At 46.4% G+C, this 26304-nt stretch overlaps 1 protein-coding gene across 7 annotated transcripts in view; it reads left to right on the top strand.

The window, feature by feature from the left end:
• Positions 1 to 26304, top strand: part of DOCK10 (dedicator of cytokinesis 10) — a 691954-nt gene that overhangs the window by 518135 nt on the left and 147515 nt on the right. For all 7 annotated transcript variants that reach the window (XM_063916012.1, XM_063916009.1, XM_063916010.1 and 4 more), the window contains exons 28-33: positions 11569 to 11715; positions 16439 to 16522; positions 23221 to 23317; positions 24506 to 24550; positions 24891 to 25066; positions 26146 to 26262. In XM_063916012.1, the coding sequence (XP_063772082.1) occupies positions 11569 to 11715; positions 16439 to 16522; positions 23221 to 23317; positions 24506 to 24550; positions 24891 to 25066; positions 26146 to 26262 (666 nt within the window). The remainder of the gene's footprint in view (positions 1 to 11568; positions 11716 to 16438; positions 16523 to 23220; positions 23318 to 24505; positions 24551 to 24890; positions 25067 to 26145; positions 26263 to 26304) is intronic.

Raw genomic sequence — 26304 nt, 5'->3', positions numbered from 1 at the left:
CCTTGTTCGGAATGCGTTTCCGAGCTAATATCTGGCGTTCAACCTCCATGCCATCAAACGTAGCCACGGTAAGTCTTTATAATCGAACAACCCCTGCTGCAGCAGGTCCTCCCGAAGAGGAAGAGGCCTCGGCTCTTCTAGCAGTAGATCCAGAAGATCTGCATACCAAGCCCTTCTTGGCCAGTCCAGAGCAATGAGGATTGCCTGAACTCTTGTTCTCCTTATGAGTTTGAGAGCTCTTGGAATGAGTGGAAGTGGAGGAAACACGTACACCGACTGGAACACCCACGGAGTCACTAGGGCAACCACCACTACGGCTTGCGGGTCCCTCGACCTGGAACAATACCGCCGAAGCTTCTTGTTGAGACGAGAGGCCATCATGTCTATTTGAGGTACGCCCCAAAGATCTGTTACCTCCGTGAACACCTCCGGCTGGAGTCCCCACTCTCCTGGATGGAGATCGTGTCTGCTGAGGAAGTCCGCTTCCCAGTTGTCTACTCCCGGAATGAAGATTGCTGACAGCGCCAACGCTTGTTTCTCTGCCCAGAGGATGATTCTTGTTACCTCTGACATTGCAGCTCTGCTCTTCGTTCCGCCCTGTCGCTTTATGTAAGCCACTGTCGTTACATTGTCTGACTGCACTTGAATGGCTCGATCTCGCAGAAGATGGGCCGCTTGGAGAAAACCGTTGTAGACGGCTCTTAGTTCCAGAATGTTTATTGGTAAGCTGGATTCCAGGCTTGACCACCTTCCTTGGAAGGTTTTCCCCTGAGCCCCAGCCCCGGAGACTTGCATCCGTGGTTAGAAGGATCCAGTACTGAATCCCGAACCTGCCGCCCTCCAGAAAGCGAGGTAGTTGTGGCCACCAGAGGAGTGAAATCCTGGCTTTTGGCGACAAACGTATTCTCTTGTGCATGTGTAGATGAGATCCCGACAACTTGTCCAGGAGATCCAGTTGGAAGGGCCGAGCATGAAACCTTCTGTACTGTAGAGCCTTGGAAGAGCCCACCATCTTCCCCAGAAGGCGAATGCACTGATGAACCGAAACCCAGGCTGGCTTCAGGACCTACCGGAAGACACACTTTCTGCACTTCTGTGTCGAGGATCATTCCCTGAAAAGACAACCTCCTGGTCGGCTCCAAATGTGATTTTGGAAAAATCAGGATCCAACCGTGTTCCCTGAGCATATGAGTCGTGAGAACAATGGACTGCAACAACCTCTCCCTGGATGCTGCCTTTATCAGCAGATCGTCCAGATATGGGATTATGTTCACCCCCTGTATGTGGAGGAGAAACATCATCTCTACCATCACCCTGGTGAATACCCTCGGTGCTGTGGAGAGGCCGAATGATAGTGCCCCAAATCGGAATGTGGAGGTACGCATCCTTGATATCCAGGGATATCAGAAACTCTCCCTCCTCCAGACATGAAATCACTGTTCTGAGAGACTCCATTTTGAATATCCAAATTGGTCTGACCGAACCATCCGGTTTCGGTACCACGAAAAGGTTTGAATAATAACCCTTGTTTTGCATATGAGGTGGAACTGGGACAATGACCTGTGATTTTCCCCAATTTTAGGATGGCTTCCTGTAGGATAGCCCTGTTTGTCAGCAAAGCTGGCAAGCCTGATTTGAAGAATCGGTGAGGCAGGAGTTCTTGAAACTCCAGTCTGTACCCCTGGGACACAATATCCTGCACCCAGGGATCCAGGCTGGATGACACCCCGACGTGACTGAAACGTCTGAGTCTCGGACCCACCAGCCCGTCCTCCAGGCTTTGAGGTCCACCGTTATGCTGAGGATTTTGAGGTACCAGAAGCATGTCTCTGGTCCTTGGAGCCTGCGGGTGCAGGCTTTTTGTATTTTGCCCGACCATATCTAAAGAAAGTGGTAGAAGGCTTGGGCTTTTTTTTTTTTCTTAGCGGTCCGAAAGGACTGCTGCACAGCTGAAGAAACGGTTTCTTCGTAGAAGGATTTGCAAAGGGTAGGAAAGGTGACTTACCCGCGATTGCCGTGGAAATCCACGCATTCAACGCTTCCCCAAATAGAGCCTGACCTGTGTAGGGTAGGTTCTCCACACTTCTCCTGGATTCCACGTCTGCAGCCCAATGGCATAGCCAGAGTCCCCTGCGAGCTGATACCAACATGCAGGATATCCGTGCAGTCAGCGTACCCAGGTCTTTCATGGATTCCACCATGAACCCCGCAGAATCCATTGCATCCAAATCCCCTAGTAATGTGCCTGACCAATTTACTATGGCTTTAGAAATCCATGCACAGGCAATAGTGGGCCTTAAGGCCACTCCTGAAGCAGTGTATATGGATTTGAGCGTATTGTCAATCGTACGATCAGCCGGTTCTTTCAACGCTGTAGATCCAGGGACGGGTAAAACCACCCTTTTAGACAGTCTGGAGACAGACGCGTTAACAATTGGTGGGCTTTCCCATTTTTTTCTATCTTCCTCAGGGAAGGGAAAAGCAACCAGAATCCTTTTTGGGATCTGGAATTTTTTCTCCGGGTTTTCCCAGGATCTTTCAAATATAGCGTTTAATTCTTTAGACGCGAGAAAGGTTAGCGGGGCTTTCTTATTATCTGTGAAGTAAGCCTCCTCAACCTGTTCAAGTGTAGTGTCATAAATGTTTAACACATATCTAATGGCCTCAATCATGAGCTGCACCCACTTTGCAAGGGATGCCGCCCCCCTCAGCACTTCCCCATCACCGGCTGAAGTATCAGAATCGGTATCCGTGTCATCTTGCATAATTTGGGCAAGTGCACGTTTCCGTGGGAACATGCTAGGAGGTTTTGCAGGAATAGGGACAGAGCCGGACCAAACTGCCATAAACGTCTTTAACACCGGATTTTCAGTCTCAGTATCAGCTTCAACAATAGGGATCTGAGACAAAGCATTACAATCCTGTGTACATGGAATGTATCCCTCCTGAGAGGAAATCTCTTCTGCAGCATATGACACAGTCCTAGACCTGGCTATGTGAGATGGTAAACACACACACACAAACACACACACACACACACACACACACACACACACACACACACACACCAGGGATGTGCGGTGAGCTAAATGGCTCAGGAGGCACCAGCTAACCCCAGAGCCAGATTTACATGCAATATATGAGCCAAAGAGTACATCTGGGCATTATACACAGGTGCAGCATTATAAACTCCTGGAAATCTGGTGAGTTTTGATTAGAGATGTGCGGAAAGGACACTGCCTCACCTGCCATAAACTTTTTACTCCAGAGTTTGGGCTATAAAAATTATTAGAATAATGCAAAGAAGATATGTCTAACAAATTATCAGTATTTTTCATATATTTTATTCAGTCAAAACTGGTTTAAACGTAAGTATGACAGGAAAGGCTCTGCCTCACCCCTCCGCACGTCACACACACACACACACACACACACACACACACAGGAAAATGTCAGATACAGTTTCCCTCCCAAGCATACCACAGAGAGACACAGATTGGAACCAACCCACACACAGCGCTTTTTAAGGTAGAACTAATGAAACTACCAGCGCTGTCTGTGTATCTTAATAGACTACACAGACTTTACACAGCCTCCCCCTCCCTTCTACAACCCCTGGTACCGTACAAGATAGCTGGAGTTGTGCTGGGTCCGCTCTGAGGAGAAGCTCCGCCCCCTTACATGGCGCTGTCTTCCCGCTCTTCTGAAGATTATACTGGACTGAGGAATTGTGCTGGCAGCGATCCTGGGACCCTGACAGGCTTGGAGGTCAGTGTAGGGTGTTGCCAACAGCCTCCCTGTAAAATAATAAACTCTAAAATAACGTTTAACAGAGAAACTCTGTAGAGCTCCCCTAGCTGTGACCGGCTCCTCCGGGCACATTTTCTAAACTGAGTATGGTAGGAGGGGCATAGAGGGAGGAGCCAGCCCACACTCTCAAACTCTTAAAGTGCCATTGGCTCCTAGTGGACCCGTCTATACCCCATGGTACTAATGTGGACCCCAGCATCCTCTAGGACGTAAGAGAAACAGGCTTTATCAGTCTGACATGTGACAAGTAAAAGCCAGTGTTCTTGCAACCTCTCCAATACAAAGGAGAGGCAATAAGGAAGATGTTATGTAACATGGTCGTTACCAGGTGCCACCAATAGAGCAATTTATATGTGTTTTCCTTATTGTGGACACATAGGGGTAAATTTACTAAGATTCGTATTTTCCAGATTCAGGTCAAAGTTCAATCACGAATGACATCGAAAGTGTAAAACTGCAACTTTTTGAATTGATTACGACTAATTTACTAAGCTGTCGTATTCGGGTTTTTCTTTTGTTCCGATGTCGATGTCATTCGTGGTTTTTTTTTCTATTTTTACGGCAGTGATTAGCAAAACACTGGCGACTTTTTTTACAATCAATCTCGGCCGGATCTGTGTGATCCGTGCTGGGGTTTATTTTTTTTATTTTTTTTTTTAATTAAACACTGTAAAATAATAAAAAAAAATGCGTGGGGTCCCCCCTCCTAAGCATAACCAGCCTCGGGCTCTTTGAGCCGATCCTGGTTGCAAAAATATGGGGAAAAAAATGACAGGGGTTCCCCCATATTTAAGCAACCAGCATCGGGCTCTGCGCCTGGTCCTGGTCCCAAAAATACGGGGGACAAAAAGAGTAGGGGTCCCCCGTATTTTTAAAACCAGCACCGGGCTCCACTAGCTGGACAGATAATGCCACAGCCGGGGGTCACTTTTATATAGTGCCCTGCGGCCGTGGCATCAAAAATCCAACTAGTCACTCCTGGCCGGGGTACCCTGGGGGAGTGGGGACCCCTTCAATCAAGGGGTCCCCCCCCCCCAGCCACCCAAGGGCCAGGGGTGAAGCCCGAGGCTGTCCCCCCCCATCCAATGGGCTGCGGATGGGGAGGCTGATAGCCTTTGTTGTAAAAGAAAAGATATTGTTTTTAGTAGCAGTACTACAAGGCCCAGCAAGCCTCCCCCGCATGCTGGTACTTGGAGAACCACAAGTACCAGCATGCGACGGAAAAACGGGCCCGCTGGTACCTGTAGTACTACTACTAAAAAAATACCCCAAAAAAGACAAGACACACACACCGTGAAAGTATAATTTTATTACATACATACACACATACATACATACTTACCTTAAGTTCCCACGCAGGTCGGTCCTCTTCTCCAGTAGAATCCAAGGGGTACCTGTTGAAGAAATTATACTCACGAGATCCAGGGGTCCAGGCTCCTCGGGAAATCCAGGGGTAATCCACGTACTTGCATAAAATAAGAAAACGGAAAGCCGAGCCACGAACTGAAAGGGGCCCCATGTTATCACATGGGACTCCTTTCCACGAATGCCAGAAACCCACTCTGACTGATGTCTAAGTGGGTTTCTTCAGCCAATCAGGGAGTGCCACGTTGTAGCACTCTCCTGATCGGCTGTGTGCTCCTGTCCTCACTGACAGGCAGCACACGGCAGTGTTACAATGTAGCGCCTATGCGCTACATTGTAACCAATGATGGGAACTTTCTGCCCTGCGGTTGACCTAAAGTGACGTCACCGCTGAGCAGAAAGTTCCCAGCATTGGTTACAATGTAGCGCATAGGCGCTACATTGTAACACTGCCGTGTGCCGCCTGTCACTCAGTACAGGAGCACACAGCCGATCAGGAGAGTGCTACAACGTGGCACTCCCTGATTGGCTGAAGAAATCCACTTAGACATCAGTCAGAGTGGGTTTCTGGCATTCGTGGAAAGGAGTCCCGTGTGAAAACATGGGGCCCCTTTCAGTTCGTGGCTCGGCTTTCCGTTTTCTTATTTTATGCAAGTACGTGGATTACCCCTGGATTTCCCGAGGAGCCTGGACCCCTGGATCTCGTGAGTATAATTTCTTCAACAGGTACCCCTTGGATTCTACTGGAGAAGAGGACCGACCTGCGTGGGAACTTAAGGTAAGTATGTATGTATGTGTGTATGTATGTAATAAAATTATACTTTCACGGTGTGTGTGTCTTGTCTTTTTTTGGGTATTTTTTTAGTAGTAGTACTACAGGTACCAGCGGGCCCGTTTTTCCGTCGCATGCTGGTACTTGTGGTTCTCCAAGTACCAGCATGCGGGGGAGGCTTGCTGGGCCTTGTAGTACTGCTACTAAAAACAATATCTTTTCTTTTACAACAAAGGCTATCAGCCTCCCCATCCGCAGCCCATTGGATGGGGGGGGACAGCCTCGGGCTTCACCCCTGGCCCTTGGGTGGCTGGGGGGGGGACCCCTTGATTGAAGGGGTCCCCACTCCCCCAGGGTACCCCGGCCAGGAGTGACTAGTTGGATTTTTGATGCCACGGCCGCAGGGCACTATATAAAAGTGACCCCCGGCTGTGGCATTATCTGTCCAGCTAGTGGAGCCCGGTGCTGGTTTTAAAAATACGGGGGACCCCTACTCTTTTTGTCCCCCGTATTTTTGGGACCAGGACCAGGCGCAGAGCCCGATGCTGGTTGCTTAAATATGGGGGAACCCCTGTCATTTTCCCCCCCATATTTCTGCAACCAGGATCGGCTCAAAGAGCCCGAGGCTGGTTATGCTTAGGAGGGGGGACCCCACGCAATTTTTTTTAATAAAATAACAACTTTCCCACCCCTTCCCACTGATATACATGCACGGATCTCATGGATCCCTGCATGCCTATCCAATCACGGAAAAAAAAAGTAGGTCTGTTTTTTTTTAGCACTTTTTTACGAGTTGTAATTTTTCACGGCAGTGTTTGTTTGTTTTTTGCTTTGCACTTCTTAGTAAATGACCGAGATTCATACTTAAACAGCCGCGTTTTGACCGATGGTGTATTCATTCGTAATTTTTTACTTGGACTTGCAAAAAATTACGAATGCCCTCATCTCTGCCGTGATTAGTGTTTAGTAAATTACCGAGATGACACTTTGATGAAAAAACGGCATCTCGGTCAAAATCGGGAGCTTAGTAAATTTCCCCCCTGGTGTCCGGCCGGTCATCAACATTGAAAGATTCAGTAAGATAATTTTCCCATTTCAAATCGCGTGTACAGCGTTTCAGTGGTACAGTTATAAAAGAAGGAGATGAGCCCTCAAGTGTAATTGCTGTAGGTACAGTATTGGTCAAATGTAGATATGAAAAGAAGCCCCTGAAGTTGAGAGAATGTAGGAAACAAGCCTCTGAGGACAAGGTCATTAAGCAATGTCATCAAGGAGTCTATTTCCTAATTTATACCATATAGAAAATGCTGAGGGGGGAGTCTGGATTTGACCAAAGTGGTAGTAGAGGGGATTGGGCTAGGGCTACACAGTTTAGATAACTACAATTTTTCCATATGGTAATGGACCAATCTATCATGAGGTAAGAGCAGGTGACATGAGGCAAAGTAGAGCTGGAGGACCACAGAATGGAGGAGGTAAGAAGAGGGGAAGAGGACAGCTGATTCTATAACGAGATCAGTAAATGCATTGAGCACGTTGTGCAGCATAAAAAATATTTCATAAGGTTAAGAAGTCCTAGGCACCCTCCCAAGCTAGAGCCCAGGAGAACAGAGATTCTAACCCTTGGTCTCTTGTCCGCCGCCACACAAACAAGGTGAACAGTTTATGCAGCGTAAGATAAGGGGGGGGGGGGGGAACAACCCTGTAACAAATAAAGCAACTGATTCAGGATATCCAGAAAATGTAGCGTGTGATCCAGGTTGCAAAATCTAGCTTAATAGAGGTGAGGAGTGGGGAGTAATTTGGCTGCAAAGAAGGAGGCTACAGTTGTGGTAATAAAAGCGTCTAAGTATTTAAATCTAGTGGCTTGCCAGTTAAGTTGAAAATTAAGATACCTAACGCATCTTCTTCAATTGAGGTAGAACAAAGTCCATAACTTCAGGGAAGTCAGAGTTAACTTTAAAGTTAGAAAAGGAGCCAAACTGGGACCGCTCATGAAATACATTGAGAAGATAAGTTAGAAGTTGAGTGACTATAAGTAGGACATAATCAGCATAAAGGGTGATTTTATGCTCCTTGGAGTTGACCTTGACCCCAGAGATGACCGAGTTGCACCATACTGTATATAGGCTGATAGAGGTTCAATAATAAATTCATAAATCATTGGAGAAAGGGGGCACCCCTAGCGAGTGCTATTGAAGATTGCGAACGGTGGTGTCAAGTCATCATTGACCAGTATAGACTGATGGATTACGAGCAGAAATGCATGTCATAAATTCAAATTAAAGGTGTCAAGGACTTTCATCATAAAAGTCCAGTCAACGCGGTTAACAGCTGTTTCAGCATCTAGAGCTACGAGGAGGGCAGGTATCCCACTCATGTTTATCTAATGGATCAGGTTGATCACTCTCCATGTGTTTCCAAAGGCTTTGCAGCCTGGAACAAAACCAACCTGATCTGGATGCATAAGGTGAGGTAATCACATATTCAAAATGTTGGCCAGTGATTTAACAAATACGTTATCAACATTCAGGAGAGAGATTGGCCTTAAACTGCCACATGAAGTAAGATGCCTGCCCCCTCTTTGGATCACAGTGATAGTGGCTGTGGTGGTGGCTGAACCAAAAGTACCCCCCGCCTCTCTCTAATAGCGTTAAAAAGATCTGTGAGCAAAAGGGATAGGATGGGACTGAATGTTTTGTAATTAGTGGCAGAAAAGCCACCTGGACCCGGGACGGAGGCAAACTTCATGGATGTACTAGATGCCAAATCTTCTACTCAAATGGAGCTGCAGATGGTGTTAGCTACCGCACCAATTGAGCAATTCAGGTTTCTGTGGGGGTTGCTTTCATGAATGACACCAGGGGATACTTCTTTTTGGGGGATATCCCGCAAATAATAATTGATAAATTGGCTACTTAGGATTCTTTTTTTGTAGCAACAGAATAAGTATACATTCACAGATAAAGCATAATGATGCCTGGTGCAGGTCATTTGTATCTGACCAGTCTTTTGTCTTTTTACGCAAACTGTGTCCTTTTTCCTCAATTTTGCAAATTTTTTGTATCTTAGTTCGCATATAGGGCCCGATGCAACCGCATTTTCCCGTCTGCTGAGCCAGTGTGCATGTGCAGATCACGTTCTGCACGTGCACGGCCTTGATGCGAACGCCTCTGCCTGATTGACAGGTGGAGGCGTTTGCAGGGCGGCAACGTGGCATTGCGGGGGTGAAGATGAAGGCAGGCCTAGGCCATTTTCGGGGCAGCTGTGGGACATTCACACGCAGCCACTGTGACATGGAAAATGGTGGCGGCCCGACTGCCTTTGCAGTGGGCCTACCCTAAATAAATTATGTGATCGCAATTGTATTTTGATCGCTTTGCTGGCTGTCATTAGCATGCTGGACGGCGTTGCTCTGTGCTGAGCACCACCAGCATGTGAGTGATAGCAGTTGCAGTTTTGCTATTTTAGGAAAATTGCAAAATTGCAAGTGAAGCTGAAAAAGGCCCATAGGCAGAGGCGTCACTTACCTCCTGGACACCCGGTGCGGCAGCAAGGAAAAGGGGGTGGAGCTTCACTGTAGGGGCGGGGCTTCACGGCCCAGCGCCCGTTTTTGTCATTTGAAGGTCCGGGAAAGGGGTGTGGCTTTGCAGAGGGGCGTGGCTTTGATGGGCGGGGCTTAATGTCACGACTGACACCCGTTTTTTTTAGTTACTGCTGCTTGCCGGGGAGTGCTGTACCTGCAGCGCTGGCTCCTACACAGTGACAGTGCAGCACTTGGCTCCTGCCACTGAGCAGGAGCCGGCATTTTGGTGTCACCACTCGGCGGGTGACACCTGGGAGCGGGCCGCAGCCCCCGCCCCCCCCTTGTGACGCCACTGCCCATAGGGCCTAAGTCATGTTTGTATTGGCAAGTACGATTTTGTAGGCTACAGAGCTGCTAATGTTAGCAAGTGAAGCTACCACCCAGAAATAAAAAGAGACACTCACTGGAGCCATCGCAAACTCATTCACAATTGAATGCACATTCGCAGCTCACATGGAAAAATGAGGAACATCAAAGGATAACGATAGCCCTGTGGCTACGCAGAATGGACACAGCAGTAGCGATTCAGACACCATGTTCTTGCACATGCGAGATCACAGCTGACGGCAGATACATGCCCCGAAAATGGCCATGACACTCCTGCACTTTCCCAGCTACTCCCTGTAAACACCCCATTAACAGCCCCAAGAGGTCACTTTATGTCAATCATTTTGCACTGAAATCCTCATTGTGAGTGGGATCGCAGCGGCACCTTAAGGCATGCACATTGCGATTGAGGCTTTTGCACAGTCTGCCAATAATCGCTTTGCTGCGTGATAATTGGCCATTGCGTAGAAACATGAATTAGGCATGATTAAGCATAGCAATGAATGACACAGGTCACTTGTATAGGACCTGCCTGTTGCGTTTTCTCACTAGATTGGTGCACTTTTTCAGTTTCGCTACTTCTATCCTGGCAAAGTTTGTGGCGCATTAAAAGGGGCTGTTATGTGCGATATGAGGATAGGTCAATGTGGACACATCTGTACATGGAGGAATCCGTGAATACGTCATTCTGGATTATACTATAACGCAATCCTATAGAATGCAATTAGGGGGTGATTCAGATCTGATCGCTTCTGTGCATTTTCGCACAGCGGGCGATTAGCAATACACTGCGCATGCGTGTGCAAACAACAACAGACATTGCTGGTCAGCAACAGGTTGGTGCGAAAAACGCAATTGCACAGCCATTCGCGTGCTGATTGACAGGAAGAGGCCGTCTGTGGGTGGCAACTGCCCATTTTCTGGGAGTGTCAAGGAAAACGCAGGCGCTTCAAAGCGTTTTCAGGGAGGGTGTGTGGCGTCAGCTCCAGACCCGATCAGCCTGTTCTCATCGCACTGTAGGAGTAAGTCCCGAGCTGCGCACAGTCTGCACACAGTGGTAAAATCATTCAATGGTGAGTGGGGTCCGAACGGATTTGCAGCTGTCCGCTGACTGAGGGATTTTTAGAAGCTCGGCGTACACATGCGATCACACACATGCACGGCGACTATACACTCCGCTTGGGCAGCGACTATCTGAACGCCGCACAATTTTAGCAGCCCAGCGATCAGGTTTGAATGACCCCCTTAGTCTTGTAGAAATATATTGGCAACAACTAACTATGACTGTCACAATGATCAATAGTTAACTCATATGTACTATGATTTGGGATAACCCAGTGCTGCCAATAATATGAAAAGTTATAAGTAATGTATAATGAGATTATGCTGCAGCAGAGAATATTCCTGTGCTTGCTGGGAGACACAGCAGCTATTGTCAATAAAAGTAAATCTATCCACATACAGTAAATTAACATGCAGAGTGTGTAGTTATGGAACGTTACAGGTTAAGTCACAAAAAAGGAAACACTGTTATAACTCCTCTTAAAAGCATTCATATTATAGCCTGTCCATCTGTAGCTGACATGTAGCTGCTGTTAGAGGCACTTTTACTTGTAGTATGCCTGCATTTTAGCTTGGTGGATTTTGTGTATTTACAGTGGCCGAGTGAGCAGCAATTTATCACTGATTGAAACTTTCTATTTTTAAGGTTCATCGCACTAAGAGGTTCCCTAAATCCTTCCGTGGTGAATTAGAATCACTTGTAATGAGCTTCTCAGATCATATCATTTGGAAATACAAAGATGCTTTGGAAGAGACTAAGAAGGCCAGCCTGAGTGTTGCCTGGTTCCTGAAGGTGACTAATGCTCATTTACAGTCAGACTTTCTATATGTAGCCTTGTGCCCAGAACACTAATGTTTCAAAAGGGCCCCATATACTAGGCCGATTTTGCCCGATTTCAGACCAATTCGGCCCGATATATTGGGTGAAATCGGGCATTTTCAGGGTGCTTGAAAAGCCGATCTGATCCGATACGCGTTCCCGTAAGCATTGGCTCGGATCCCCCTATATCCGACATATCACAAGTGCTGCACTCGTGATAAAAAAACTGCATACGATATATCTAATACTATCTTACCAACGGGGAGGCTGCCGGGAGGTTGGACGAAATCTTATATGACATGACGGACTGTCATGTCGTATAAGTGTATGGGGCCCTTACCACTTTAACTTGGAATGGCTCTTTTGCAGAGTCCAGAGACATCTTGGTTTTACCCTGTATTTACAGTGCATCCGGAAAGTATTCACAGCGCTTCACTTTTTCCACATTTTGTTATGTTACAGCCTTATTCCAGAATGGAATAAATTAATTTTTTTCCCCTCAAAATTCTACACACAATGCCCCATAATGACAACGTGAAAAAGTTTTTTTGAGATTTTTGAAAATGTATTGAAAATAAAAAAACCTAAGAAATCACAAAGTACATAAGTATCAACATCCTTTGCCATGAAGCTCAAAATTGAGCTCAGGTGCATCCTGTTTCCACTGATCATCCTTGAGATGTTCCTACAGCTTAATTGGAGTCCACCTGTGCTAAATTCAGTTGACTGGACATGATTTGGAAAGGCACACACCTGTCTATATAAGGTCCCACACTTGACAGTGCATGTCTGAGCACAAACCAAGCATGAAGTCAAAGGAATTGTCTGTAGACCTCCGAGACTCTTCCTAGAGCTGTCCGGCCGTCTAAACTGAGTGATCGGGGGAGAAGGGCCCTAGTTAGGGAGATGACCAAGAACCCGATGGTCACTCTGTCAGAGCTACAGCATTCCTCTGTGGAGAGAGGCGAACCTTCCAGAAGGACAACCATCTCTGGAGCAATCCACCAATCAGGCCTGTATGGAAGAGTGGCCAGATGGAAGCCACTCCTTAGTAAAAAGCACATGGCAGCCCATCTGGAGTTTGCCAAAATGCACCTAAAGGACTCTCACACCATGAGAAACAAAATTCTCTGGTCTGATGAGTCAAAGATTGAACTCTTTGGTGTGAATGCCAAGTGTCATGTTTGGAGGAAACCAGGCACCGCTTATCACCAGGCCAATACCATCCCTACACAGTGAAGCATGGTGGTGGCAGCATCATGCTGTGGGGATGTTTTTCAGCGGCAGGAACTGGGAGACTAGTCAGGATAGAGGGAAAGATGAATGCAGCAATGTACAGAGATATCCTGGATGAAAACCTGCTCCAGAGCGCACTTGACCTCAGACTGCGGCGACGGTTCATCTTTCAGCAGGACAATGACCCTAAGCACAACCTAAGCACACAGCCAAGATATCAAAGGAGTGGCTTCAGGACAACACTGTGAATGTCCTTGAGTGGCCCAGCCAGAGCCCAGACTTGAATCTGATTGAACATCTCAGGAGAAATCTGAAAATGGCTGTGCAGCGACGCTTCCCATCCAACCTGATGGAGCTTGAGAGGTGCTGCAAAGAGGAATGGGCGAAACTGCCCAAAGATTGGTGTGCCAAGCTTGTGTCATCATATTTAAAAAGACTTAAGGCTGTAATTGCGGCCAATAGGTGCATCAACAAAGTATTAAGAAAAGGCTGTGAATACTTATGTACACGTGATTTCTTAGTTTTTTATTTGTAATAAATTTGCAAAATTCACAAAAAAACTTTTTTCACGTTGTCATTATGGGGTATTGTGTGTAGAATTTTGAGGGAAAAATGTATTTATTCCATTTTGGAATAAGGCTGTAACATAACAAAACGTGGAAAAAGTGAAGCGCTGTGAATACTTTCCAGATGCACTGTATGTTATGCTAGCTATTCTATAATGCTGTAGTGTTTATACAAGTCTCTGATTTGTACTTGAAAATAATTCTTCATAATAATTGCACTACCTACACAGTGACAAAGGGGCCTAGCAGTGTGCAAACAGTGCCATAATAAAGGGCCATTCTTAGGATGCTCGAGGCAGAGGTCTACATTCCATAGCTGGCAACCCCCGCCCCTAAAAGTGACATCATGATAGCACGTGTTTAGGTGGCGGGACCAGAACACAGCTGCCCAGTTACAGCGATGTGCCTATTTATCACAATCTGCATATTTATTTAATTTTTTCCAATTTTTTTCAGGTAAAAGTTATGATAGAGTAGCCCATAGACTATATGCTACTGCCTTCTTCAGATAATATTAGTGGCTTGGGCTAGCTGCCCCCTTAAAAATCTATGAGGGCTGTTTTTGCGGTCAGAAAAGGATGGACCACAGTAGACATCTGAGTTATCTGCTGCGATCTCTCCTTATTATATACTGGGGATGATTCAATCTTGTGAGGATCCCCCCTGTTTTCCTGCAATTCAACTTTACTAAATATGCCCCAAAGTGACATTATGGAGACTATGTAATAGCTTGTGAGTTGCAAGCAGCCACGCCCGGTCAGTGATTTCGCCAAGCTGGATTTTCTTTTTACAGACATGATGCTTGAAATCTAGCTTTTGAAATCGTTAATATCTCTTATCTATGAGCCACTCAGGCTCTTGCATATACTCCTCTATGTGCCTAATTCAGACCTGATCGCAGCAGCAAAATTGTTCTCTAATGGGCAAAACCATGTGCACTACAGGGGGGCCAGATATAACATGTGCAGAGAAATTTAGATTTGAGTGGGTTATTTTACTTCTGTGCAGGGTAAATTCTGGCTGCTTTATTTTTACACTGCAATTTATATTTCAGTTTGAACACACCACACCCAAATCTAACTCTCTTTGCAGATGTTATATCTGCCCCCTTCCCTGCAGTGCACATGGGTTTGCCCATTAGAGAACAATTTTGCCGCTGCGATCAGGTCTGAATTAGGCCCTATGTGGCTATTATCAGATCCATTTTTAATATTAGATATTACCTCTTAAATATGTTGATCATCTGGCGTTAATTTAGTAAGGGACATGTGTGATGGTGCTTTGTGAAATGCCCACTTTCACACTAATGTACCCGGTCATACTGGGAGTGACCGGAGCAGTGAGTTAAGGTGGCAGTATCTGGTGTGTTCTCTGCAAAAGTTTATATGTATGGTGCAACTGAAGTTACGCCCAAATGTCTAAATGAGATTTCAGTTTACAATATGTAAATGGAATTCAAGGCATGTAGAGGACACATTTGAGGAGATATTCCTTAGTTAGCAGGTGGCCACAGAGCTTATTCACTACCACAAGGGACTGTTCTTTGCACAGGTACTCAGTAAACGGGAGCCATGATACAATCAATATACTATAGCTTCAAGGGAAAATGCAGGATTCATAGAGTGTGATTATATACACCACACTGCCAGAGTGGGCGTGGCTATCATGCAAGAGGTTTGGTTATCTGTGTAGACATTACTAGGCAGCCCTCCAACCCCTTGTCATCAACTATCTGGTTCCTGTATTGTTGGGATCATGTTTAGATAAAGGATATGCATCTGAAATACCCTATAGAAGGTCTACAAATGACCTAACACTCAACAGCTCCCTCCCAAAGCCAGCCCCAACATTACATTCATTGTATTCACATGAAAAAAATCTATTTATTCCCAAACATTAAATAATCGAATGACTAAATAGAGCAAATCCCCTCCCAAACAGGCCCAAATAAACATATTTACCCCACAAACAGCCTGACATTAGATTAGTAGCATTCACATTTGAGAATCATCATGTGTCTACAGGACTAATGTTTAGCTGCTATTGCCTGGCCAGCTGTCTGGTTTGACTGTAGGTCAGACTTACACGTTGCCCATTGACATAACAGTACCTCGGCAAATACTGGGTGACAAATGTACTATTTAATTGTATACCCAGCCACATCACAGTAATAGGAGAGATGCCACAACGGAACGCGCTCAGCATCCCGGCTGTCGGGATGCCGGCGGTCATGTGGCAGACGCCGGATTCCCTACACAACTCCGGCGCCAAAACACAGACAGCCGACATAACAAAGGTAAGTATTGGGATTTAGATTAGTGTTAGGCACTAGGGAGGGGAGTTAGCCTTAGCCGCATCCCCCCCACCTGCACCCCGAGACTTAGCCTTACTAGCCACCCCCGGAGGGTTAGGGTAGGGGAGGGTAAAAATACTTACCCCCTCCGATGTCGGGATCTTCAGTGTCGGGATGTCGCTGTAGGTCATGTGACCGCCAGCATTCCGACCGCCGAGATGCCATACCAAACCTGGGACAACAGTCCATGGACTGTGCTGTAAAAATTTGGTGCCATGAAATGCCTAGCTACGTGTCATTGTGTACTTGAAAGTGGTTGAATAAGAATGAATTGCTTTTTATGGAGAAAGAAATATAATTTAATTATAAGACTGCACAATATAGCATTGGATGGTATGTGGATTGGGAATAATTATATATGGGGTGACGAGTAGATGCCTCCCTTGCCATAGGACTGTTCAGTTACTGTACATCCCACACACCTATGTCCTTTTAATTTACTAGCATATACCGGTATTTTTGTCTGGAACAAGCTGAAGTAAGGAACGTGGCAATGTGCACAATTTTCATTTTGACTTAGCATATAAACTTTGTTTTCTAGCGCTGTTTTACATTTATGGATCGTGGCTTCGTATTCAAGATGATCAGTGGCTGTATCAGTATGTTTAGCCCAGGAGACCACAAGGTAAGAAAAGAGTCTATTGAGCGTCCCTCAGCACTCATCGACCAGTATCATCATGTGGATTGGCTTGTTACACTGGTGGCTTCAAAGCAGGCTTTGAGCCATTTCAATTACCCGCTAGCTGCCCCTAGAACAGCTGCTGCTGGCTCTCTGGGATGTGTCTAACCACATTTATGCTTGCAGACTATGGAGGTGTGAGCAGAAATCGGATAATGCACTTTTATACGCAAAAATATAGGGGCAAATTAGTAGACAGTGCAAATTGTAACATTTGAATCAAGTTTTCTGTCAGTCTGTCAGCCAGCTATCAGTTATAGGTCTATTTCTGGTTCTTTTCTCATCATAAACCATAGGACCAGTTTCTGCTGTATTAATTTACAGAAAATAGGATCATTTTAACTCTACAGTAGTGACGCCAAATTTTGTGACACGAACGCTATCGCTGGGACTGTGAGACCATTTGGATTTCTCCGTTGTTTTAGGAACTCTATGGATATTGATCAGGAATGACATCAGGAGTGGAAATAGAAACCTCTTGTTAATCTCCAACTATTAATTGTTTTATTTATTCACCCAGAAAACATTATTATTAGTTATTACATTTCCTGTCCAGTGTTCATTAAGCATTGCTCACACATACATTTTGCACACTTAATACAAAGAAAATGATTACAACTTTCACAGTAATATTGTGTTTCTGCTGCGGGGTACACTGGGCTCCACAAGGATAGACATTGGGGTGTAGAGTAGGATCTTTATCCGAGGCACCAACAGGCTCAAAGCTTTGACTGTTCCCAGAATGCACAGCGCCGCCTCCTCTATAACCCCGCCTCCCTGCACAGGAGCTCAGTTTTGTAGTTGCTGCTGCAGTAAGCAGGCACATAACAGAGGGGCTGCTCTAGGCAGCCCTAAGAAGAGCTTTTTTTGAAGAAAAAAGTGAAGACTTCAAGGGCAGCAGCGGTGGTAAATGTCAGAAGACATTCACTGCTGCAGCTCCAGCTCTCCCCAGCGGCGCGCCGAGCCATGGTTGCCGGGTAACTACAGCAGGAGGCTCCGGTTTTCTTCACATCAGGCACACACGACGGGGGCTCTCCGGGATCGCGTGGCCGCGCTTCGGGAGGTGGTGAGTGGGTCCCGCTTGCAGGACCCGGTCTTTATCGCGATCCGGCACGGTCAGTGGGAGGCGGGCCGCGTGCACTGGAGGTGGACACTGTGGCAGTACAGGCGATCCCACTAGATCACCAGGGCATGGGTGCAGGTCAGGTTTTCTCTCTAAACCATTTTCAGTAGCCCACAGTACCCGGTGGGTTTGCCAGCAGGGGGATAAGGCTTAGACCTGAAGCCCCTCCCCCAGCCCCAGGGCGCCATTTCCCGCAAATGTTCCCGCAATGGAGCTGCATATCTGTCTCTCCCTCACTCCCTGTCAGTGTCTGGGCGCCATTATCTCTCAGCTTCACTGTTCCTGGGACTGCTTGGGCAAATCCTCCTGTGTAAAGCCGCACGGTTGTCAGTGCTGTGACTTTACATGACACTTAAGTATTCTACCTGCCTTTTTAGACACATGTGGATGTTCCTGATCTTTTGGAGGCCATTAAGTTAATTCTACAGATTATGAATGATCCCGAGCCATCCGTCCCTCCTAAGAAACCAGATAGGTTCAAGCGTCAGAAGGTGGTTAAACAAGTTTTATCTCACTCTGATCACCTAGTGGATATACGTCAGGAACCCTGGGAAAACCCGGGTACGAAGTTTGTGCCTCAAAAGAAGATGCTGGCTTGCTATCCCCTCGCAAAAGAGTTGTCTAAGAATTGGGAAACGCCTCCTCCAGTAGACTCACATGTGGCTAGGATGGTGGTTTCCTCAGCTCTACCTGTCACTACCATCACGTCTCTAAAAGAGCCTACGGATAAACGTGTGGAGGGTTGTCTTAAAGCGATTTACACCCTCACGGGTGCTGCACAAAGGCCCACTATTGCAGCAACATGGGCTGCAGAGGCTGTTGAAGCATGGGCCTTGGAGTTAGAAGCTGAAATCTCTTCTGACCATGCTAGACAATGCTTGTCATATATTGTCACAGCTTCTCGCTATATTAAAGAGGCGGCTTCTGATGCCGGTATCCTAGCAGCCAAGGCCTCTACTACGTCAGTCCTGGCTCGCCGGATATTGTGACTGAGATCCTGGTCTGTGGATCTGGACTCTAGAAAAACCCTGGAGGTACTCCCTTTCAAGGGAGATATTCTGTTTGGGGAGGACTTAAATAAGATAGTGGCTGACTTGGCTACTGCCAAAACTGCCTGTCTGCCAAGTACCGCTCCATCTGTGTCAAAGGCTAAAGGTACTTCCTTTCGCCCCTTTCGTCCTTCAGGTAAAGCAAAAGGTCAGGCGTACAACAAGCAGGCCCGCACTTCCAAACCTGGTAAGCCAAAGCCAAAAAGAGCCTGGGCGGCCCGTCAACCAGCTTCCAAGCCCGATAAGCCTGCCGCATTACGGGGCGGGCCTCCCCCTGCGGTATCCCAGGGTGGGGGGCCGGCTTCTAGGGTATACCCAGGAATGGTTGAAGACCACTTCAGATGCCTGGGTACGGGAAGTCGTCACTCGAGGTTACGCCATAGCCTTCAAAAACCGACCCCCTCATCGATTTTGCCAGACAGATATCCCGTTGGACCAGACAAAGGCAAACACTCTGCATTCGGTGGTACAGACCCTCCTGGATACAGGAGTCGTAGTACAGGTGCCTCTTGCGCAGAGGGGCCGGGGGTACTATTCTCCGCTGTTTCTAGTCCCGAAACCGAATGGGTTCTCCCGGCCCATTCTCAACCTCAATTTATTGAACAGGTTTGTGAAGGTTTCCAAGTTCCGTATGGAAACCCTTCGCTCTATAGTTCTGGCTTTGGCACCTGGGGACTACATGGTCTCCCTGGACATACAGGATGCTTACCTGCATATTCCTATAGCAGCGTCACATCAGCAATACCTGAGGTTTGCTATTGGCAACCTCCATTACCAGTTTCGGGCGTTACCTTTTGGTTTAACAACGGCTCCGCGAGTCTTCACCAAAGTTATGGCGGTGATGACGGTGGTACTACGCCGTCAAGGGGTCAGGATACTGCCGTATCTGGATGACTTGTTAATCCTGGCAAATTCCCCAGACCTTCTCCTACGTCATCTAGATATGACGGTCCAGTTTCTACAAGCCCACGGGTGGCTCATCAACTGGAAGAAATCCTCCCTGAACCCTGCTCAGAGCATGGTGCATCTGGGAGTGCTATTGGACACTCACAACCAGAGGTTGTTCTTGTGTCAGGAGAAAGTCCTGAAGCTTCAGGACAGGATTCGTTGCTTCCTTTCTCGTCCGCAAGTGTCGATACATTCGACGATGCAGGTGCTGGGCCTCATGGTATCAGCATTCGACATGGTGGAGTATGCTCAATTCCATTCTCGCCCCCTCCAGAGGCTGATTCTAGCCAAGTGGGATGGCCTGCCTCACCGGATCAGGTCTCAAATGATCTTATTGACTCCAGAGGTTCGTCTGTCGCTGCTCTGGTGGCTCCAGGACCAACAATTGTGCAGGGGCCGTCCCTTCTGGATATCCAACTGGGTCCTGTTGACGACAGATGCCAGTCTAAGAGGTTGGGGCGCGGTGCTGGAGCAACACTCCCTTCAGGGTCGGTGGACCAAGGAGGAGTCCCTCCTCTCAATCAACATTCTGGAATTGCGGGCGGTCTTCACTGCATTGAACCTAGCCCAGCATTTAATTCACAACCGTCCTGTTCAAATGCAGTCGGACAACGCCACCACAGTGGCTTACATAAATCATCAAGACGGCACTCGAAGCCATCTGGCAATGAAGGAAGTCTCACGGATTCTACATTGGGCGGAACGCCATCTACCGGCCATATCGGCAATCTTCATTCCGGGAGTCCTGAACTGGTAAGCGGACTTTCTCAGTCGTCAGGACGTACATGCCGGCGAGTGGGGCCTCCATCCAGAAGTGTTTCAACTCCTAGTGGAAAAGTGGGGTCTTCCAGACGTAGATCTGATGGCGTCTCGACACAATCACAAGGTTCCGGTCTTCGGAGCAAGGACAAGGGATCCTCAAGCAGCATTCGTGGATGCGCTGGCGGTGCCATGGAGGTTCCGGCTGCCATACGTGTTCCCTCCGGTGTCACCCTGCCCAGGGTAATTCGGAAGTTCAAGCAAGAAAAAGGAATTCTGCTTCTCATAGCTCCAGCGTGGCCCAGACGGCACTGGTTCTCAGACCTGCAGAGCCTATCGTCAGAGAGTCCAATTCTACTTCCACAACGCCCAGACCTCCTCGTTCAGGGCCCCTGTGTCTACCAGGATCTAGCCCGGCTGTCTTTGACGGCGTGGCTCTTGAAGCTTCCGTCTTAAGGGCTAAAGGGTTTTCTGAGGCGGTCATTCAAACTATGTTGCGGGCCCGGAAACCGGCTTCTGCTCGGATTTACTATAGGGTCTTGCATTCTTACTTTGTTTGGTGCGCATCTAACGATTATGACGCGTCCAAGTTTAGTATAGCCAAGTTGTTGGCTTTTCTTCAGCAGGGCCTGGACTTAGGCCTACGTCTGGCCTCCCTCAAGGTTCATATTTCTGCCTTGTCGGTGTGGTTTCAGAGAAAAATTGCAACCTTACCTGATGTGCATACCTTTACTCAGGGTGTGTTGTGTATCCAACCTCCCTATGTCCCGCCTGTGGCTCCTTGGGACTTGTCGGTGGTTTTGGAGGCGTTACAAGAGTCTCCGTTTGAACCTCTTGGTTCAGCTGATATTAAGTGGCTTTCCCTTAAGGTGGTGTTTCTGCTGGCTATTGCTTCAGCTAGAAGAGTGTCGGATTTGGGTGCCTTGTCCTGTAGTTCCCCATATCTGAAATTTCACCGTGACTGGGCGGTTCTTAGGACTCGTCCCGGATATTTACCTAAGGTGGTTTCCTCGTTCCACCTTAAACATGAGATTGTGGTTCCTGCACTTGTTTCTCCTGATCTGTCTCCCAAAGAGCGGTCTTTGGATGTGGTACAGGCTCTCCGTATCTATGTGAAGAGAACTGCTCTTATTAGGAAGTCTGATTCTCTCTTTGTGCTGTTTGGATTTCACAAACGGGGCTGGCCTGCTCACAAGCAAACTTTGGCCAGATGGATTAGAATGGTGATTGCACATGCTTATGTACAGGCTGGACTTCCAGCTCCTGCTACCATCAAAGCCCATTCTACTCGATCTGTTGGACCTTCTTGGACGGCCCGCCGTGGTGCGATCCTTGAACAATTGTGCAAGGCGGCTACGTGGTCTTCAGTGAACACGTTCATAAGGTTCTATGCCTTCGATACTGCCGCTTCCCAGGATGCTTCCTTTGGACGCCGGGTTCTTGTGCCCGCTACAGTGCGTCCCCTCCCATAAGGAACTGCTTTAGGACATCTCCAATGTCTATCCTTGTGGAGCCCAGTGTACCCCGCAGCAGAAAACGAGATTTATGGTAAGAACTTACCTTTGTTAAATCTCTTTCTGCGAGGTACACTGGGCTCCACAAGGCGCCCACCCTGACGCACTTAGCTTCTTTTGGTTGGTATGGCATTAGTCGCTGACACTTCTCCTGTCATGAGAGTGTGGTGAATGTGGCTACTAACCGTTGTCATCTCTTTTCCTGCTACTGCATTGGGCTGGTTAACTAAAAACTGAGCTCCTGTGCAGGGAGGCGAAGTTATAGAGGAGGCGGCGCTGTGCATTCTGGGAACAGTCAAAGCTTTAAGCCTGTTGGTGCCTCGGATCAAGATCCTACTCTACACCCCAATGTCTATCCTTGTGGAGCCCAGTGTACCTTGCTGAAAGAGATTTAACAAAGGTAAGTTCTTACCATAAATCTCGTTTTTTCTGTCCTTGTTGGTGCATTTGCTGCATCTTCCTCGTTTTCCTGATGGTGGCAATTTTTCCATATATGACTATAGGCACTCGAAAGAGTTACTTCAGTTCTGACGCTGGGTCTCTCAGAACTGGCAAAGGAAGGGCTGTTGCCAGAGGCGTCTCTCACTTGAATAACACCCGGTGCGGCACCTCTGAGTCCTTCTTCGTGCCAAAGGCACGAGTCTCGAAAAAGGGTCATGGCTTCACATCCCGAATCCTCGTTTTCTTCACATGGGGTCCGGGAGATGCGGGCTGCAATCAGAGACTGCTGTGCTGCAGTGCCAGCTCCTACACTGTGACAGGAGCCAGGTGCTGCAAGTTATACTAGAGTGCAGCACCCGGCTCCTGTCACTGAGCAGGAGATGGCAGCCGGCCGCACCTCCCTTGTGACGCCAATGGCTGTCGCGACTAGTACATTGTTATACTTTATCTGTCAACGTACAGTAAACGACACAATACCAAGGTACTGAAAAGTTTACTTCTCCGAAATTCGACCAGATAGAACAACAATCAGAATGGCTGGATCTCACAGATGTCAGCAGTGAAGGGTTAAGATAGCTTTGTGTAGAGTACTTTTATGTTCATACTTAAGATAAAAGTGTGCAGAACAGATTTTATAGCTCAGTTAACAGTGTTATCACCACCAAAGAATCCCCAACAGGTCCAGCACACAATGCACGGCAAATAAACATCTGTGAACTATACAGCAGATTACAACCAGTTGTAGTAAAAATGTACAGTTATTAAACACATCCTGACTATCCAATACAAACGGATGTTATTGTATTTCAGATATTGTATCAGTACAAGTTTGAATTTCTCCAGGAGGTCTGCAGTCATGAGCATTTTGTCCCTCTATGCTTGCCTATAAGATCTACAGACATCCCAGGTAATACACAGGACATAATAATTATATGTGATGTTACAAAGTTCATGGCGTAAAACACAATTCTAAAAAAAAGCCCACTGGAGAGTTTAATGGCCATTCTTGCATGTCATTATTCGTACCCTAGTCCATCCATCCCCACTCCCTGACATGGGGGGTAATTCCAAGTTGATCGCAGCAGGAATTTTGTTAGCAGTTGGGCAAATCCATGTGCACTGCAGGGGGGGGGGGGGGGGGGGGTGCAGATGTAACATGTGCAGAGAGAGTTAGATTTCGGGGGGTTATTTTGTTCAGTGCTGGGTAAATACTTGCTGCTTAATTTTTACACTGCAATTTAGATTGCAGATTGAACACACCACACCCAAATCTAACTCTTTCTGCACATGTTAAATCTGCCTCCCCTGCAGTGCACTTGGGGGTAATTCCAAGTTGATCGCAGCAGGAAATTTTTTAGCAGTTGGGCAAAACCATGTGCACTGCAGGGGAGGCAGATATAACATTTGCAGAGAGAGTTTGGGTGTGGTGAGCTCAATCTGCAATCTAAATTGCAGTGTAAAAATAAAGCAGCCAGTATTTACCCTGCACAGAAACAAAATAACCCACCCAAATCTAACTATCTCTGCAAATGTTATATCTGCCTCCCCTGCACTGCACATGGTTTTGCCCAACTGCTAAAAAATTTCCTGCTGCGATCAACTTGGAATTACCCCCATGATCAGAAATAATGTGGTCTTGAGGATGGGCTAAAGATTTCCAGTGATTTCACAGAATCTAATTAGACAATTGCGTAAGAATGATATCCGAACATACAGTAGTCAGTTAACTCATTAAATCCTGATGTTAAAGTATATTAGCCCATACTTGTGTAGTATATATTTTATATGTGTATTGAAATTTATATAGTGAGCAGTTATGTTACTATTTGCTTCTATTTGAAGAACATAATTTATAGCAACATAAAAATTTATATTTGGTTTGACTATAAAATCTGGTACATTTAATTTGGCATTAGGTGCAGTAAGTAGTTATTGAGAATACGACTACCATTGGTTACATATAAATTATTCTATCAGTTGTGTTCATTTCTTTCTAGTTATGACTAGTTTAGAATAACTTAAATGTTTATTTTTTTCCTGTTTTATGTGTATTAATTGTCTTATCTGTCTTTTGGTTGTCCTGTGTATAATGAAGACCCATTAACACCGTCAGACTCCACTAAAGTGTATCATGCACTAGGTAAGTTCTCTGTTGTAAGGGCATTTCAAGTCATGCAAGGCGCCTGCTGTGGTGGGTGGTGTGGAATGCACAATTTATAATGTGTGTTTCGGTGCATTTTCCAAATCATGCAGTTTTTCAAAATAACTACCGCACATCAAATAGCAACAGTCAAATTACAGGCCTCAATGCCGGCTTTGTGACCTGGAATCCATAGAGACGCTGCAGTTTGTCAAGTGTTGGAAAGTCGCACAAGAAGATATCATTGTTTTTAGTCCTGGTTTCACTGGCGAGGTTCGGCATAATGATCTGTTTCATGCAAACAATTTATAAACCTGTAATATTTCCATTTTTAACCAAGACATGCCAGAGTACACCTTGACTGATGACTTCTGTCGGAAGCACTTCCTGATCGGTATACTTCTCAGGGAGGTTGGCTTTGCCTTACAAGAGGACCAGGATATCCGCCACCTCGCCCTGACAACACTGAAGAGCATCATGGCCAAGCACTCTTTTGATGATAGATATGTAGATAAGGTAAGTCCATCTCAATAATTTTTGAACCATCTATTGCCTGAGGCAGCAAAGTCATATGTATGGAACCTCTGACAAAGACTTTCACAGTCTGGGATCTCTTATAGTTCTGCTCCATCTTCCTTATTCTCCTCTTTCACCTTTGTGCAGTCGTCTTTCATTCTTATATCTATATACATATGTATATGAGGACATTCTTTTAGTGGGTCTCCTCCTGTCCCATCATAACAAGGGGCTGAAGTTGTACCCAAGTTGGCTGTTTTTGCTCCATCATTGCATGTACAGAACTAAGGGGGAGATGTATCAAACCTTCTACAGAGGACTAGTGGAAAAGTTGACCATAGCAGAAAGTTGACCATAGCTGAGAAGCAGCTTTTAACTATCATTTATCAATTACATTCTATAAAATGATAGCAAGAATCTGATGGGTTGCTATGGGCAACTTCCCCACTTGTCCTCATTAAAGAAGGTTTGATACATCTCCCCCTAAATGGGTCTTTTCTGCTACTATCCATAGGCTTGTTTGCTACCTGTCATCATCATCATCAGTGTGCACCAGCCCTGTCATCCGTTTGGTAACGGACATATTTACACTTTCGATCAACTCTACATAACGCACAATAGCATTGCATGCCCTGATCATACAATACCTATGTGAGATCACCCCATTACAGCCCAGTTACACCCCTTCAGTCACAAGTGCCGATGAAAACACATAACATATGGGGAAAGATTTAGCAAAGCTTAGAGAGAGATAAAGTACCCACCAATCAGCTCCTAACTGCCATGATACAGGCTGTGTTTGAAAAATGACAGGATCTGAATTGTTGGTACTTTATCTCTCTCTCTAGGCTTTGATAAATCTCCCCCATGCTCTGCAAACAGGCAAATGTTCAACTCTGTATCGGCCCTTAATGTGTAACGTGTCCGTTTCTTTAAATTGGAAGCTTATATGGGCCAGCGAATAGCGACCGCCTTTCTCTTTGTACTGTCTTTTATTTTTCATATTGTACAGAGCTGTGAAATGATTTTTACATATTGCACATTATTAGTAATTGTGTTTAATGTGTTTTATTCTCTAGGAAAAGCAAGCCCAGATCGCCATTTTATACTTGCCGTTCTACGGTATCCTCCTGGATAATATGCCTCGTATATTTATGAAGGACTTTTTCCCATTTTCAATTAATACATCTAACCAGGTAAATCTAGGAAGTAACTATGGCAGGCTGTTACTTTTAGCA

Source organism: Pseudophryne corroboree, chromosome 4 (assembly GCF_028390025.1).
Source record: "Pseudophryne corroboree isolate aPseCor3 chromosome 4, aPseCor3.hap2, whole genome shotgun sequence".
In the NCBI taxonomy this organism is placed as follows: Eukaryota; Metazoa; Chordata; class Amphibia; order Anura; family Myobatrachidae; genus Pseudophryne; species Pseudophryne corroboree.
This window is presented reverse-complemented; position numbering and strand designations above follow the sequence as displayed.